Source organism: Ranitomeya variabilis, chromosome 1, assembly GCF_051348905.1.
Source record: "Ranitomeya variabilis isolate aRanVar5 chromosome 1, aRanVar5.hap1, whole genome shotgun sequence".
Classification (NCBI taxonomy): Eukaryota; Metazoa; Chordata; class Amphibia; order Anura; family Dendrobatidae; genus Ranitomeya; species Ranitomeya variabilis.
The window spans coordinates 481,147,006-481,162,578 of NC_135232.1; the positions used below are offsets into that span (position 1 = coordinate 481,147,006).

Sequence of the window (15,573 nt, forward strand, 5' to 3'; positions counted from 1 at the left end):
TGCAAAAAAAGTGCAATCCCACACTTGTTTTTTGCTTGCCTATTTTGCTAGGTTCACTAAATGCTAAAACTGACCTGCCATTATGATTCTCCAGGTCACTACGAGTTCATAGACACCTAACATGACTAGGTTATTTTTCACCTAAGTGGTGAAAAAAAATTCCAAACTTTGCAAAAAACAAAACAAAACAAAATTGCGCCATTTTCCGATACTCGTAGCGTCTCCATTTTTCGTGATCTGGGGTCAGGTGAGGGCTTATTTTTTGCGTGCCGAGCTGGCGTTTTTAATGATAGCATTTTGGTGTAGATACGTTCTTTTGATCGCCCGTTATTGCATTTTAATGCAATGTCGTGGCGACCAAAAAAACGTAAATCTGGCGTTTCGAATTTTTTTCTCATTACGCCATTTAGCGATCAGGTTAATGCTTTTTTTTAATTGATAGATCGGGCGATTCTGAACGCGGCGATACCAAATATGTGTAGGTTTTTGTTTTTTTTTATTGATTTATTTTGATTGGGGCGAAAGGGGGGTGATTTAACCCCTTCCCGACCCATGACGCCACATAGGCGTCATGAAAACCCGTGCCAATCCGACCCATGACGCCTATGTGGCGTCATGGAATGATCGCGTCCCTGCAGATCGGGTGAAGGGGTTAACTCCTATTTTACCCGATCTGCAGGGAGAGGGGGAGTGGTGCTTCAGCCCAGGGGGGGTGGCTTCACCCCCCCGTGGCTACGATCGCTCTGATTGGCTGTTGAAAGTGAAACTGCCAATCAGAGCGATTTGTAATATTTCACCTAAAAAACAGGTGAAATATTACAATCCAGCCATGGCCGATGCTGCAATATCATCGGCCATGGCTGGAAAACCTGAAGTGACCACCCCCCACCCCACCGATCGCCCCCCCACCGCTCCGTTATGGGGTCCGGTCCCCTCCGTCCTGTGCTCCGCTGCCCCGTGCTCCTGCCCGCTCCCCCGTCCTGCTGTCCGCTCCCCCCGTCCTCCGATCACCCCCCCTGTGCTCAGATCCACCCCCCCACCACCCCTTCATACTTACCGATCCTCCCGGTGTCCGGCCGTCTCCTCGCTGGGCGCCGCCATCTTCCAAAATGGCGGGCGCATGCTCAGTACGCCCGCCGGCCGGCAGATTCCTTACAGGTACATTTTGATCGCTGTGGTAGGTTCTACCACAGCGATCAAAATAAAAAAAATAATAAATAAACCCCCCCCTTTATCACCCCCATAGATAGGGACAATAATAAAATAAAGAAAATATATATTTTTTTTTTTTCCCACTGTGGTTAGGGTTAGAACTAGGGTTAGGGTTAGAACTAGGGTTAGGGTTACGGGTAGGGTTAGGGTTATGGCATGTGCGGATTTGGCAGCGGATCCGCAGCGGATCGGCGGCGGATCGGCCGCGGATCGGCGGCGGATCGGCCGCGGATCCGCGGCGGATCGGCCGCGGATCCGCGGCGGATCGGCCGCGGATCCGCAGCGGATCGGCCGCGGATCCGCAGCGGATTGGTCGCTGCGAATTCGTAGCAGTTTTCCATCAGGTTTACAGTACCGTGTACACCTATGGAAAACCAAATCCGCTGTGCCCATGGTGCGGAAAATTCCGTGCAGAAACGCTGCGTTGTATTTTCCACAGCATGTCAATTCTTTGTGCGGATTCCGCAGCGTTTTACACCTGTTCCTCAATAGGAATCCGCAGGTGAAATCCGCACAAAAAAACACTGGAAATCTGCTGTAAATCCGCAGGTAAAACGCAGTGCCTTTTACTTGCAGATTTTTCAAAAGTCGTGCGGAAAAATCTCACACGAATCCGCTACGTGGGCACATACCCTTAGGGTTAGGGTTGGAATTAGGGCTAGGGTTGGAATTAGGGTTACGGGTGTGTTGGGGTTAGGGTTGTGGTTAGGGGTGTGTTGGGGTTAGGGTTGGGATTAGGGTTATGGCTACAGTTGGGATTAGGATTAGGGGTGTGTTGGGGTTAGTGTTGAAGTTAGAAATGAGGGGTTTCCACTGTTAGGGCACATCAGGGGTCTCCAAACGCAACATGGCGCCACCATTGATTCCAGCCAATCTTGCATTCAAAAAGTCAAATGGTGCTCCCTCCCTTCCAAGCCCCGACGTGCGCCCAAACAGTGGTTTACCCCCACATTTGGGGTACCAGCGTACTCAGGACAAACTGGGCAACAACTGTTGGGGTCCAATTTCTCCTGTTACCCTTGCAAAAATAAAAAATTACTTGCTAAGACATAATTTTTGAGGAAAGAAGAATTATTTTTTATTTTCACGGCTCTGCGTTGTAAACTTCTGTGAAGCACTTGGAGGTTGAACGTGCTCATCACACATCTAGATAAGTTCCTTGGGGGGTCTAGTTTCCAAAATGGGGTCACTTGTGGGGTGTTTCTACTGTTTAGGCACATCAGGGGCTCTGCAAATGCAACGTGACGCCCGCAGACCATTCCATCAAAGTCTGCATTTCAAATGTCACTACTTCCCTTCCGAGCCCTGACGTGCGCCCAAACAGTGGTTTACCCCCACATATGGGGTATCACTGTACTCACAACAAACTGGGCAACAAACATTGGGGCCCAATTTCTCCTGTTACCCTTGTGAAAATAAAAAATTGCTTGCTAAAACATCTTTTTTGAGGAAAGAAAAATGATTTTTTATTTTCACGGCTCTGCGTTGTAAACTTCTGTGAAGCACTTGGGGGTTGAATGTGCTCATCACACATCTAGATAAGTTCCTTGGGGGGTCTAGTTTCCAAAATGGGGTCACTTGTGGGGTGTTTCTACTGTTTAGGCACATCAGGGGCTCTGCAAATGCAACGTGACGCCCGCAGACCATTCCATCAAAGTCTGCATTTCAAATGTCACTACTTCCCTTCCGAGCCCTGACGTGCGCCCAAACAGTGGTTTACCCCCACATATGGGGTATCACTGTACTCACAACAAACTGGGCAACAAACATTGGGGCCCAATTTCTCCTGTTACCCTTGTGAAAATAAAAAATTGCTTGCTAAAACATCTTTTTTGAGGAAAGAAAAATGATTTTTTATTTTCACGGCTCTGCGTTGTAAACTTCTGTGAAGCACTTGGGGGTTGAATGTGCTCATCACACATCTAGATAAGTTCCTTGGGGGGTCTAGTTTCCAAAATGGGGTCACTTGTGGGGTGTTTCTACTGTTTAGGCACATCAGGGGCTCTGCAAATGCAACGTGACGCCAGCAGACCATTCCATCAAAGTCTGCATTCCAAAACGTCACTACTTCCCTTCCGAGCCCCGGCATGTGCCCAAACAGTGGTTTACCCCCACATATGGGGTATCAGCGTACTCAGGAGAAACTGGACAACAACTTTTGGGGTCCAATTTCTCCTGTTACCCTTGCAAAAATAAAAAATTCTGGGCTAAAAAAATATTTTTGAGGAAAGGAAACACATTTATTATTTTCACGGCTCTGCGTTATAAACTTCTGTGAAGCACTTGGGGGTTCAAAGTGCTCACCACACATCTAGATAAGTTCCTTGGGGGGTCTAGTTTCCAAAATGGAGTCACTTGTGGGGAGTTCCTACTGTTTAGGCACATCAGGGGCTCTGCAAATGCAACGTGACGCCCGCAGAGCATTCCATCAAAGTCTGCATTCCAAAACGTCACTACTTCCCTTCCGAGCCCCGGCATGTGCCCAAACAGTGGTTTACCCCCACATATGGGGTATCACCGTACTCAGGAGAAACTGGACAACAACTTTTGGGGTCCAATTTCTCCTGTTACCCTTGCAAAAATAAAAAATTCTGGGCTAAAAAAATATTTTTGAGGAAAGGAAACACATTTATTATTTTCACGGCTCTGCGTTATAAACTTCTGCGAAGCACTTGGGGGTTCAAAGTGCTCACCACACATCTAGATTAGTTCCTTGGGAGGTCTAGTTTCCAAAATGGGGTCACTTGTTAGGGAGCTCCAATGTTTAGGCACACAGGGGCTCTCCAAACGTGACATGGTGTCCGCTAATGATTGGAGCTAATTTTCCATTCAAAAAGCCAAATGGCGTGCCTTCCCTTCCGAGCCCTGCCGTGTGCCCAAACAGTGGTTTACCCCCACATATGGGGTATCAACGTACTCAGGACAAACTGGACAACAACATTTGGGGTCCAATTTCTCCTATTACCCTTGGAAAATTAAAAAATCCTGGGCTAAAACTCATTTTTGAGGAAAGAAAAATTATTTTTTTATTTTCACGGCTCTGCGTTATAAACTTCTGTGAAGCACCTGGGGGTTATAAGTGCTCACTATGCATCTAGATAAGTTCCTTGGGGGGTCTAGTTTCCAAAATGGGGTCACGTGTAGGGGAGCTCCAATGTTTAGGCACACAGGGGCTCTCCAAACGCGACATGGTGTTCGCTAACGATTGGAGCTAATTTTCCATTCAAAAAGTCAAATGGCACGCCTCCCCTTCCGAGCCTTGCCGTGCACCCAAACAGTGGTTTACCCCCACATATGAGGTATCAACATACTCAGCAGAAATTGCCCAACAAATTTTAGGATCCATTTTATCCTGTTGCCCATGTGAAAATGAAAAAATTGAGGCTAAAAGAAATTTTGTGTGAAAAAAAGTACTTTTTAATTTTTACGGATCAATTTGTGAAGCACCTGAGAGTTTAAAGTGCTCACTATGCTTCTAGATAAGTTCCTTGGGGGGTCTACTTTCCAAAATGGGGTCACTTGTGGGAGCGCTCCAATGTTTAGGCACACGGGGGCTCTCCAAACGTGACATGGTCTCTGCTAGCGATGGAGATCATTTTTCATTCAAAAAGTCAAATGGCGCTCCTTCCCTTCCGAGCCTTACCATGTGCCCAAACAGTGGTTTACCCCCACATGTGAGGTATCAGTGTACTCAGGAGAAATTGTCCAACAAATTTTAGGATCCATTTTATCCTGTTGCCCATGTGAAAATGAAAAAATTGAGGCTAAAATAATTTTTTTGTGAAAAAAAAAGTACTGTTTAATTTTTACGGATCAATTTGTGAAGCACCTGGGGGTTTAAAGTGCTCACTATGCTTCTAGATAAGTTCCTTGGGGGGTCTAGTTTCCAAAATGGGGTCACTTGTGGGGGAGCTCCAATGTTTAGGCACACGGGGGCTCTCCAAACGCGACATGGTGTCCGCTAAAGATTGGAGCCAATTTTTCATTCAAAAAGTCAAATGGCGCTCCTTTCCTTCCAAGCCCTGCCGTATGCCCAAACAGTGGTTTACCCCCACATATGAGGTATCAGCGTACTCAGGACAAATTGGACAACATCGTTCGTGGTCCAGTTTTTCCTTTTACCCTTGGGAAAATAAAAAAAATGTTGCTAAAAGATCATTTTTGTGACTAAAAAGTTAAATGTTCATTTTTTCCTTCCATGTTGCTTCTGCTGCTGTGAAACACCTGAAGGGTTAATAAACTTCTTGAATGTGGTTTTGAGCACCTTGAGGGGTGCAGTTTTTAGAATGGTGTCACTTTGGGGTATTTTCAGCCATATAGAACCCTCAAACTGACTTCAAATGTGAGGTGGTCCCTAAAAAAAATGGTTTTGTAAATTTTGTTGTAAAAATGAGAAATCACTGGTCAAATTTTAACCCTTATAACTTCCTAGCAAAAAAAAAATTTGTTTCCAAAATTGTGCTGATGTAAAGTAGACATGTGGGAAATGTTATTTATTAACTATTTTGTATCACATAACTCTCTGGTTTAACAGAATAAAAATTCAAAATGTGAAAATTGCGAAATTTTCAAAATTTTCGCCAAATTTCCGTTTTTTTCACAAATAAACTCAGAAATTATCGACCTAAATTTACCACTAACATGAAGCCCAATATGTCACGAAAAAACAATCTCAGAATCGCTAGGATCCGTTGAAGCGTTCCTGAGTTATTACCTCATAAAGGGACACTGGTCAGAATTGCAAAAAACGGCAAGGTCATTAAGGCCAAAATAGGCTGGGTCATGAAGGGGTTAAACTTTTATGTTTTTTTTATTTTTTTCACATTTTTAAAAACTTTTTTTTTTTACTTTTGCCATGCTTCTATAGCCTCCATGGGAGGCTAGAAGCAGGCACAGCCCGATCGGCTCTGCTACATAACAGCGATCATCAGATCGCTGTTATGTAGCTAAAATGCAGGTGTGCTGTGAGCGCCGACCACAGGGGGGCGCTCACAGCCACCGGCAATCAGTAACCATAGAGGTCTCAAGGACCTCTATGGTTACAATGGAGGAGCATCGCCGACCCCCGATCATGTGACAGGGGTCGGCGATGCGCTCATATCCGGCCGCACGGCCGGATGCGGTAGTTAAATGCCGCTGTCTGCGCTTGACAGCGGCATTTAACTAGTTAATAGCGGCGGGTGATCGCGATTTCACCCGCCGCTATTGCGCGCACATGTCAGCTGTAAAAAACAGCTGACATGTCGCGACTTTGATGTGCGCTCACCGCCGGAGCGCACATCAAAGCGGGGGTCCCGACATGTGACGTACTATACCGTCACATGTCGGGAAGGGGTTAAACATAGTCCTAAAAGGCCTTACGGCTCCTCCATTTGAGCCGTTATCTTCTTGTTCCTTGCAGCTCCTGTCCTGCAAAGCAGCCTTCTTAAGGCCCCGTCTCACATAGCGAGATCGCTAGCGAGATCGCTGCTGAGTCACAAGTTTTGTGACGCAACAGCGACCTCAGTAGCGATCTCGCTATGTGTGACACGTACCAGCGATCAGGCCCCTGCTGTGAGATCGCTGGTCGTGTCGGAATGGCCTGGACCTTTTTTTGGTCGTTGAGGTCCCGCTGACAGCGCTGAATCGGTGTGTGTGACACCGATCCAGCGATGTCTTCACTGGTAACCAGGGTAGACATCGGGTTACTAAGCGCGGGGCCGCGCTTAGTAACCCGATGTTTACCCTGGTTACCAGCGTAAATGTAAAAAAAAACAAACAGTACATACTCACCATCTGATGTCCGTCAGGTCCCTTGGCGTCTGCTTCCTGCTCTGACTGCCGCCGTAAAGTGAGAGCACAGCAGTGACGTCACCGCTGCGCTCTGCTCTCACTGTACGGCGGCACACAGTCAGAGCGGGAAGCCGACGGCAAGGGACCTGACGGGCAACAGATGGTGAGTATGTAGTGTTTGTTTTTTTTTGGTAACCAGGGTAAACATCGGGTTACTAAGCGCGGCCCTGCGCTTAGTAACCCGATGTTTACCCTTAGTTACCCGGGTGCTGCAGGGGGACTTCGGCATCGTTGAAGACAGTTTCAACGATGCCGAAGTCGTTCCCCTGATCGTTGGTCACTGGAGAGAGCTGTCTGTGTGACAGCTCCCCAGCGACAAAACAGCGACGCTGCAGCGATCAGCATCGTTGTCTGTATCGCTGCAGCGTCGCTGTGTGAGACGGGGCCTTTAGTTGCCATATCTACTGCGAGACGAGTGAACAGGGAACCTTATCTCAGCATAAGGGACGATTCCATTGTGTTCCGACCTGATCCATGTTTTCTTCCAAAAGTGGTGTCAGAATTTCACCGATCACAGGACATAGTCCCCTCATCGTTCTGTCACAATCCTACAAATCCGGAGGAACATAGATTTCATACTTTGGATGTACGTCGCATAGTCTTATACTATTTTAAACAAACTAAATCTTTCAGAATTGATCAAAATCTCTTCGCTCATTTGTCTGGCCGAAACAAAGGCAAAAAAGTAGCAAAGAATACCATTGCCAACTGGATAAAAAAGGCCATAACTGAAGCATATTTAGCTCAGAATGTAGCGGTACCTGCAGGCCTAAAAGCTCTACTTCTGTCTCCTGGGCTGAAAGGGCTGGTGCATCCACGGAGCAGATTTGCAGGGCTGCAACATGGTCTTCCCTACACACCTTTACTAAACATTATAGATTGGACTTCCAGTCCAACCGGGATCTTGTCTTTGGCCGGAAAGTTCTCCAGGCTGTGGTTCCTCCCTAAATACAGAATTGGTTGGCATTCCTCCTGGGCTTTCGTGGAAGGCAACTAGAGAAAATAGAATTAGACCTACTGGTAATTCGGTTTCTAGGAGCCTTCCACGACCGCATTAATTCCCTCCCGACATTCTTGGATATTTTTTCTAACAACCTAAAAGGTAACCGGTGCTATGGTATCAGTCGTAAGTCACTAGTTAATGGGAGGTGGGAGGAACGTGTGTTCAGGTTTTTTTCGCGATAAAAACTCATTAAAAACGCATGCATTATGTATTCCATCATTTAGAATGCAATCTGCATGTTTTGTGCACATGGTGCGTTTTTTCCGCGAAAAAAACGCATCGCGGTAAGAAAAGCAGCGTGTTCATTCATTTTGCGGATTTTCCGCAATTCTATGCATTTGGAAAAACTGCACAAAAAACGCGTCAAAAAACGCATGCGGATTTCTGGCAGAAATGTCCGGTTTTTGTCAGGAAAATTTCTGCTAGAAATCCTGACGTGTGCATATAGCCTTAACCTCTTGTGCTTCCTGTCCCCCATTATGATATGGAGACAACCTCCTGGGCTGTCGTGGAAGGCTCCTAGAAACTGAATTACTGGTAGGTCTAATTCTATTTTCTGTTCTTGATTTTCTTTTTGTGTTTCTTAAAGGGCCACTGTCACCCCCTCCAGCCGTTATAAACTAAAAGAGCCACCTTGTGCAGCAGTAATGCTGCATTCTAACAAGGTGGCTCTTTTAGTTTTTGTTGCTGTTATTCTCAAAATAAAGGTATTTATAATTTTGCCCAAATACCTATCTTTAGACCTGGAGGCAGGTCTGAACCCCCCTCTTTGAAGCGCCCAACTGCCGTCAGTCATCTCTTCTGGGGCGCTGGTCGCCACCCCCTCAGCGATGTATTCCTCTGAAATCCGGCGCCTGCGCTGTGCTCTTCTGTCTGGGGCAGGCGCATTGAGCATTGGCTGTCAGCTCAGATGCCGGGTTCCGGACTGCGCCCTTTAAAGCCAGAACGTTGCCATTTGAAATGACTGTAGTTTTGTGCCATGTCTGATCTGATTTTTTTCTACAAAATAAAACTACTGAATGAACATCCTCCAAGGCCGGTGATTACATAATTTTTGCCAGGTGTTGTAGCTGTACTGAACCATCTTTTTGGATGATTTAGGACCAAATCAAAATTGAATTGTGATTTGGTTATAAATCAGCATAAAAGTTCAGAAGAAAACATATAAGATTATGTTCCCACTTAGCAGAAAAGGCAGCTGATAGGACATAGTACATGATTTTTGGAAATCTCATGCACATGATGCAAAAAAATATTCACAGCCTAAATTGACAAGCTGCAGCTTTGAGATCCATGGCATGCAAGTTTATTATGTGTGTGAATTTCACCCTTTGCATCACAGAGGATGGTGACTTGTGTTTCTCCAGCTCTTTTGCAATGATATCCGAGGTAAATCCTGTTGTGCATATCACTGTTCCATCTCCTCTGATTCCATCTCCTCTGATGGAGGTTCACAGAGGAGATGCTACATGGGAACATAGCGTTAGATTTCCAGACGTTTGTCAGGCAAGCTCACTGACTGATTCGCAGATGACTGTTGGCTATGTACTGTGATACACAGAGGCTGAAGAAACCCCAGTTCCAATGCTTTTTTCCTTTATACGTTAGTGATATAAAATGTGTGTCCCTTTCATGCAGTCCAGGTGTCTGCCATTGCAGCAGATACAATCCTGCCCATGGAAGTTACTGATGGCAGTCACATGTTATAAAGTCTGTCAACGAGAAGAGGTGTCCTCGGCACCTGACCGGAAGAATAACCTTTTATCTAGCTAGTATAGCAAAGTCTGATTTTTATGTTAAAAACCTAATTTAAGAATTTTTGGTGATATATTTTATTTTTCCTAATCGGTATAGCTAGATCTAAATAAAAAACGAATCCATAAATCTAGTAGTTTTCATTCATGCCTTTATATTCCACTGACCCTTCCTATTCTGTAGAAATCACTTTTCAGTTGCCAACTCCTTATCCTAGCAGGCAGGATTGCGGTGAAGTATATCCTCTATATATAGATCAGACAGGATCTCGCTGTTCACAATGGGTGATGTCACAGCTCACATCCTTCCCCTGCACAATGACCTCTGCACAGGTCATAGAGCATGCCTAAAAAAACCTCTCCTCTAGAAGTCAGACTATTGCTGCTTGTGGTGCGTATCACTGCTGTGATAAAGATCTGTAAATGCCGATAACTTTAGCTTCGTCAAGCTAACGCACTAATAGTGAATACAAAATGGGGTACAATCATCCTAATTCTTACAGTATAGCTGATGGGTTCCTGTTACGTGAATCTTTGTTATTGCTTGAATTTGTCAAATACATGATGCACATTTGATTTCTTGGATAATGACAGCTGCCAATTCTTCCCTTTTGTCATTGCGGTGCCTGGAAATTTCCAAAATGGATGATACTTTATCATTCTATGGGTTTGAACAAATGTTCCCTTTTCTGAATGGTTAGTTCCCAGTATTTGAGCTGTATAAACTAATCAATAGGACTATCATGTATTCCTCCCAGCCCCCCATTCTGACTGCTGAGAGATGAAAAGGGAAATAATTCGGCTCTGCAGCCACTGTTCCATGATGTGGTCTTCTTTAACATGCTCATACTTGTGAACTTGAACAAGTGGTGCTTCTTTCTAATTTCCTTTTTCATTTTTCCTCAGTGACCTTCTTTTTTTATTTCATCGTAGACAACCCTTTTAACTAGGTTGCTTTTCTATTTATATAGTTATTAGAAAGACTAAAGGCTCCCATACACATTAGATGAAAGTGGGTTGAACCTGCCTGTCACGGGTTCCTTTTCCGGTATCACACAATCAACAGAGCAAGAGAATAGTGAACAATTCCAAGACCTTTATTTAGGCAAAACACGAAAGGTCCATATATACCATCCATCACACAAAGGATAAAATATTCCAGAACACGAATGCATTTCAGTAACAGGATAAAAGTCCCAACAATCCAGCACAGAGGATAACAGTCCATATTCCCTTCTTTCTCTCTGATATGCTCTTCACATCATGGTTCCACATCAGACTGATCTCTGTCTCACCTCCCTGATATTTACAAGTCTCCCCCCTCATTCACAGGCCAGGAGGGGGAAGGTCTCAGGGGCTCATTGTTTCAACAAGCTAGGTCAACATGTCATTAGCATATTAGCAAACAACATTATTCACTGACCCTGTGAAGAGATAACAATACAGAACTGTGGGGAGAATATCAGATGGCAAATAACAACTCATCCTACAAGATACAGTAACACCATGATAATCAGTAAAATAGAAATATACACAAAAATGATACCCACATAGCATATCACACCATCACACTGCCAATTTCCCCTTTCCCTCCACGTTGAAAACTCGTGAACGATTGACCAATCCGAGCACTTGTGTATGGGGGAGTCGGAGAGGAAGCTGTCTGCCACGTCCATCTCATGTGTGTTGTCAGCTGGGTTATGCTGAAGAGGCTTTGATATGTAGTTGTCTAATGGCTGACCTTGGATGGAAGGATGACCTGAGTTTTTACCACTCTATATGTGGTGTAGCCCAATTGTCCACTGAGCTAAATGATCCAGTTTTATTTTTGTTTGGTCGCTTTGGCTGTGATACAGTACTGAAAAGCAAGGTGATCCCCATATGTCTGCGGATTTATTATTTGGGTTGATAGACTTACGGTACTAAGTCACAAGTCTACAAGCCAATCTAGTATAATCAATATATTGCCTTGTTCCCAGACTTGGTAAGGCATAGTAGCATAATTTTCTGATAGTGGAAAACGTATCACATAAGTCAGAATAAAAAGAGACAGCGCTTTGGTTGGGACTATACATTTGAGAACGCGTTAATACATTTTTCTTCCTCTTTATGTGTACTGGGGCCATTATTTGGCTTGTGTATTGTGCAAGGAGTTTGTTCTACACAACAGGAAGCGAGAAAGCGCCTTCTACTTCCCAGGAAGTGGTGACCAACACAACTACTGCTCTAAATTTTAAAGGCTTTCCAGCACTGATAGGTCCTCAATGTTAGATCGATGGTGGTCCGGTAGTCCCTCAACTGGCTGCTTCCCGATCCAGCTGTGGCGGATCTAAAGAGTGTATGTAGTGGAACACCTCCACACTGTTCAGTGTCCACTTCCGGATCGGAGGATCCTCTTTTAGAACAGGAGGGGATCTGCAGTACCTGATGCTGGAGGTGGTTCGCACATGGTTTACATCTGGGTGAGTGCTAGACCCCCACTGATCAATATCATAGTACTGGGGAAAAAAATCAGTATTGATTGGGACTCCGTTGAGTGATTACAATGTCTGTACTCCGCTATAGAATATGTTGTCACTATATAATCATTAGGAAATGAAACACGCTGAACAGCCATTAGCTTATGAACAAACAAGAAGTTATGATACCCCTAACTGGAGCACTAATAAGAATAGTGGTGGTCATTGGAATTGTGTCTTGTATGGTCTCTCTGGATGAATGCTTACATGTTGCATGCACACGGAATACAGTCATGTACTGACTTTGTATTTCTTTCTTTCTTTCTAGCGCCATGGATTTTCCTGGACATTTTGAACAGACGTTTCAGCAGCTCAATTACCAGCGTCTCCAGGGCCAACTCTGTGATTGTGTGATAGTAGTGGGCACTAGACATTTTAAAGCTCATCGCTCGGTGCTGGCTGCCTGCAGTACTCATTTTCGCGCTCTGTTCACTGTGGCAGAGGGTGACCAGAGTATGAACATGATCCAGCTGGACAGCGAGGTGGTGACATCTGAAGCCTTCGCTGCACTGCTTGATATGATGTATACATCCACTCTTATGCTTGGAGAGAGTAACGTGATGGATGTTCTTCTGGCAGCATCTCACCTCCACCTGAATTCCGTAGTGAAAGCATGTAAGCACTATCTGACTACAAGGACACTGCCCATGTCTTCTCCCAATGAGAGATCTCAGGAGCAGAGTGCAAGGATGCAGAGGTCTTTCATGCTTCAGCAACTGGGCTTGAGCATTGTTAGCTCTGCCTTAAATTCCAGTCAGGGTAATGAAGATCAGTCACAGCAGCAACAGAGTTCGATGAGTTCCTCAGGGCGGAACAATATGGTGGAGCAGAGGGCCACCTTTCCAATCAGAAGGCTTCATAAAAGAAAGCAGACCTCTGAAGAGAGGGCTCGACAGCGCATGAGGACCTCCATTGAAGAGTGCCTCATAACAGATGTTACCAATGAAGGCGTACAGTCGATGGTTAATTCTCGTGAAGGATACTTTTCTCCTGATTCTATGAAAATGACAGACCACATGAAATCTGATTCTGCCGCTGACAACCAGGAGGATGGCGCTATCATATTTGATCAGTCATACAGTAACCAAGAAGACACACAAGTGCCCAGTCAGTCTGACAATGGTGGGGAAAATATTATTTCAATGGCATCCCAGTCAACATCTCTAGAAACCGGCTATGGTCAGGAGTCGTCTTGTGAAAAAACTATATATACTTCTGAAACTCATGACATCACAATAGATGAAAAAGACCACATGAGAGTGATTGTCAAATCTGAGCCTTTGAGCTCCCCAGAGCCTCAAGATGAGGTCAGTGATGTCACATCCCAAGCAGAGGGAAGCGAACCTGTTGAAGTGGAGGGTGTTGCAAGTGGTGAAAAGATTGAACTGAGCCCAGAAAGCAGTGATCGTAGTTTCTCTGACCCTCAGTCTAGTACCGATAGGGTGGGAGATATCCATATTTTAGATGTCACTGCCACCTTAGAGCACAAATCCTCTTTTAGTATTTCAAATTTTCTGAATAAGAACAGAAATGGAAACCTCAGCTTAAGTCAGAACAGCGATGATAACATTCCCAATACAACCAGTGATTGTCGAATGGATGGAGAGGTGTCCTATCTCGTCAGCCCCGAGTCCGGACCCAGTGGTCATTCTTCTAATGTTATGTCTCACATGGATAATCCTTTTGGTGATGGCCCTGATTCTCATTTTGCTCGCCCTATGCAGGATGTCATGACTATGCCGTGTGTTCAGTCCTCTAACTACCGTGGAAATGATCCATTTGGAATGGAATTCCCAAGGTCTGGGTTAGGACTTCACTCTATGTCAAGGTCTATAATGGGAAATGTTAGGGGCCGCGCTTTTAACTTTCCAAATTATCGGCGAATAGCCCCCAAAATGCCTATTGTTACATCAGTTCGGAGCACTCAACTACAGGATAATCCTTCCAATTCGCAACTTATGATGAATGGGTCAAATTCGTCTTATGAAAATGGGAACACTTCTCAACAGGGTCCACCACAGTTGACAAGGGCTTCTGCGGATGTTCTCTCCAAGTGCAAGAAAGCGCTCTCTGAGCATAATGTGCTGGTGGTAGAGGGTGCTCGCAAATATGCCTGTAAAATATGTTGTAAAACTTTCCTGACTTTAACAGACTGTAAAAAGCACATCCGTGTACATACTGGTGAGAAACCGTATGCCTGCCTGAAATGTGGAAAACGCTTTAGTCAATCCAGCCATTTATATAAGCATTCCAAAACTACTTGCCTAAGGTGGCAAAACAGTAACCTTCCGACGACGTTGCTTTAACTTTAGCACTACTTCTCCAAAAACTCTCCAAGACCAATCAATATCATGTTGTAATGTAGCAGCATTTCCTTGTACTTAAGTAGAAAGACTCAGCGTGTGTTGTGAATGAACAGACTAATGACTTTTGGATGGAGTATATGGTCTTGGAAGGGGGAAATGCTTTCAGATAGATATTTAACCTCAATGTTCTGAGGTGCAAGTATTTCATTTGGTTATGTATGTTTTATGTCCAATGATAACTGAATACTAACATTCTGTTTTACTAGGCATTTCTGTACAACTGTGTAAACACAATGCAGTAACTTGCATTTTTTATCCCTATTTGGTAAGTATTGTTTCCTACCTTCAAGTAAATTATTGAAAACAAAAGTTTTTCAATGGAAAACAATATTTAAATCTTGCCAATAAAGGATCTCCATCGCCAGTTCTTGTATACTGTTGTGCCTATGTGGCTTCTGTGTATTCTTCTGCACTTTTTTTCCAACTGACTTGATACCAATTATTGTTTAGAATAAATCAGTGACAACGGGGACTAGAAATGAACTTTAGCTTCTTCTGATGAAAGTCTACAGACTGTGACTCTAAATCCTTACAGCGTGCACACCGCATGCTGTCAGGATTCTCCGGTGATGCCGGTGAGAGCAGATATTCCAAGTAGACATGCCTGGCCTCACTCTGCCCACATGAATTGAGCAAGACTGAGCTCCTCCTATCAACACTTGATTGTATACTTGTGGTCACGTGATAACCCGCTCTCGCCAACAACGCCAGAGAATCATGACAATGTGCGGCAGCAGTGAGCACGCTGTAAGGCTTCAGAAATCTGCAGTCTCTGTGACTACATACCTTCATCAGAAGACTGTACAACCCCATTAAAGAGGTTTTCTTCTGCTTTGGACAGTCTCTTCTGCTGCTGTTACAAGAGTCTTTTTGATAGAAATTATATC

The 15,573-nt window shown here is 44.6% G+C and overlaps 1 protein-coding gene across 1 annotated transcript in view; it reads left to right on the forward strand.

Annotated features, from left to right (window-relative positions):
- The window catches only part of ZBTB5 (zinc finger and BTB domain containing 5), a 28,936-nt gene extending 13,886 nt beyond the window's left edge, over positions 1–15,050 (forward strand). The window contains exon 2 of the mRNA XM_077251547.1: positions 12,589–15,050. Within this exon, the coding sequence (XP_077107662.1) occupies positions 12,593–14,626 (2,034 nt within the window). The 5' untranslated portion in view covers positions 12,589–12,592 and the 3' untranslated portion in view covers positions 14,627–15,050. The remainder of the gene's footprint in view (positions 1–12,588) is intronic.
- Positions 15,051–15,573: the final 523 nt, after the last annotated feature.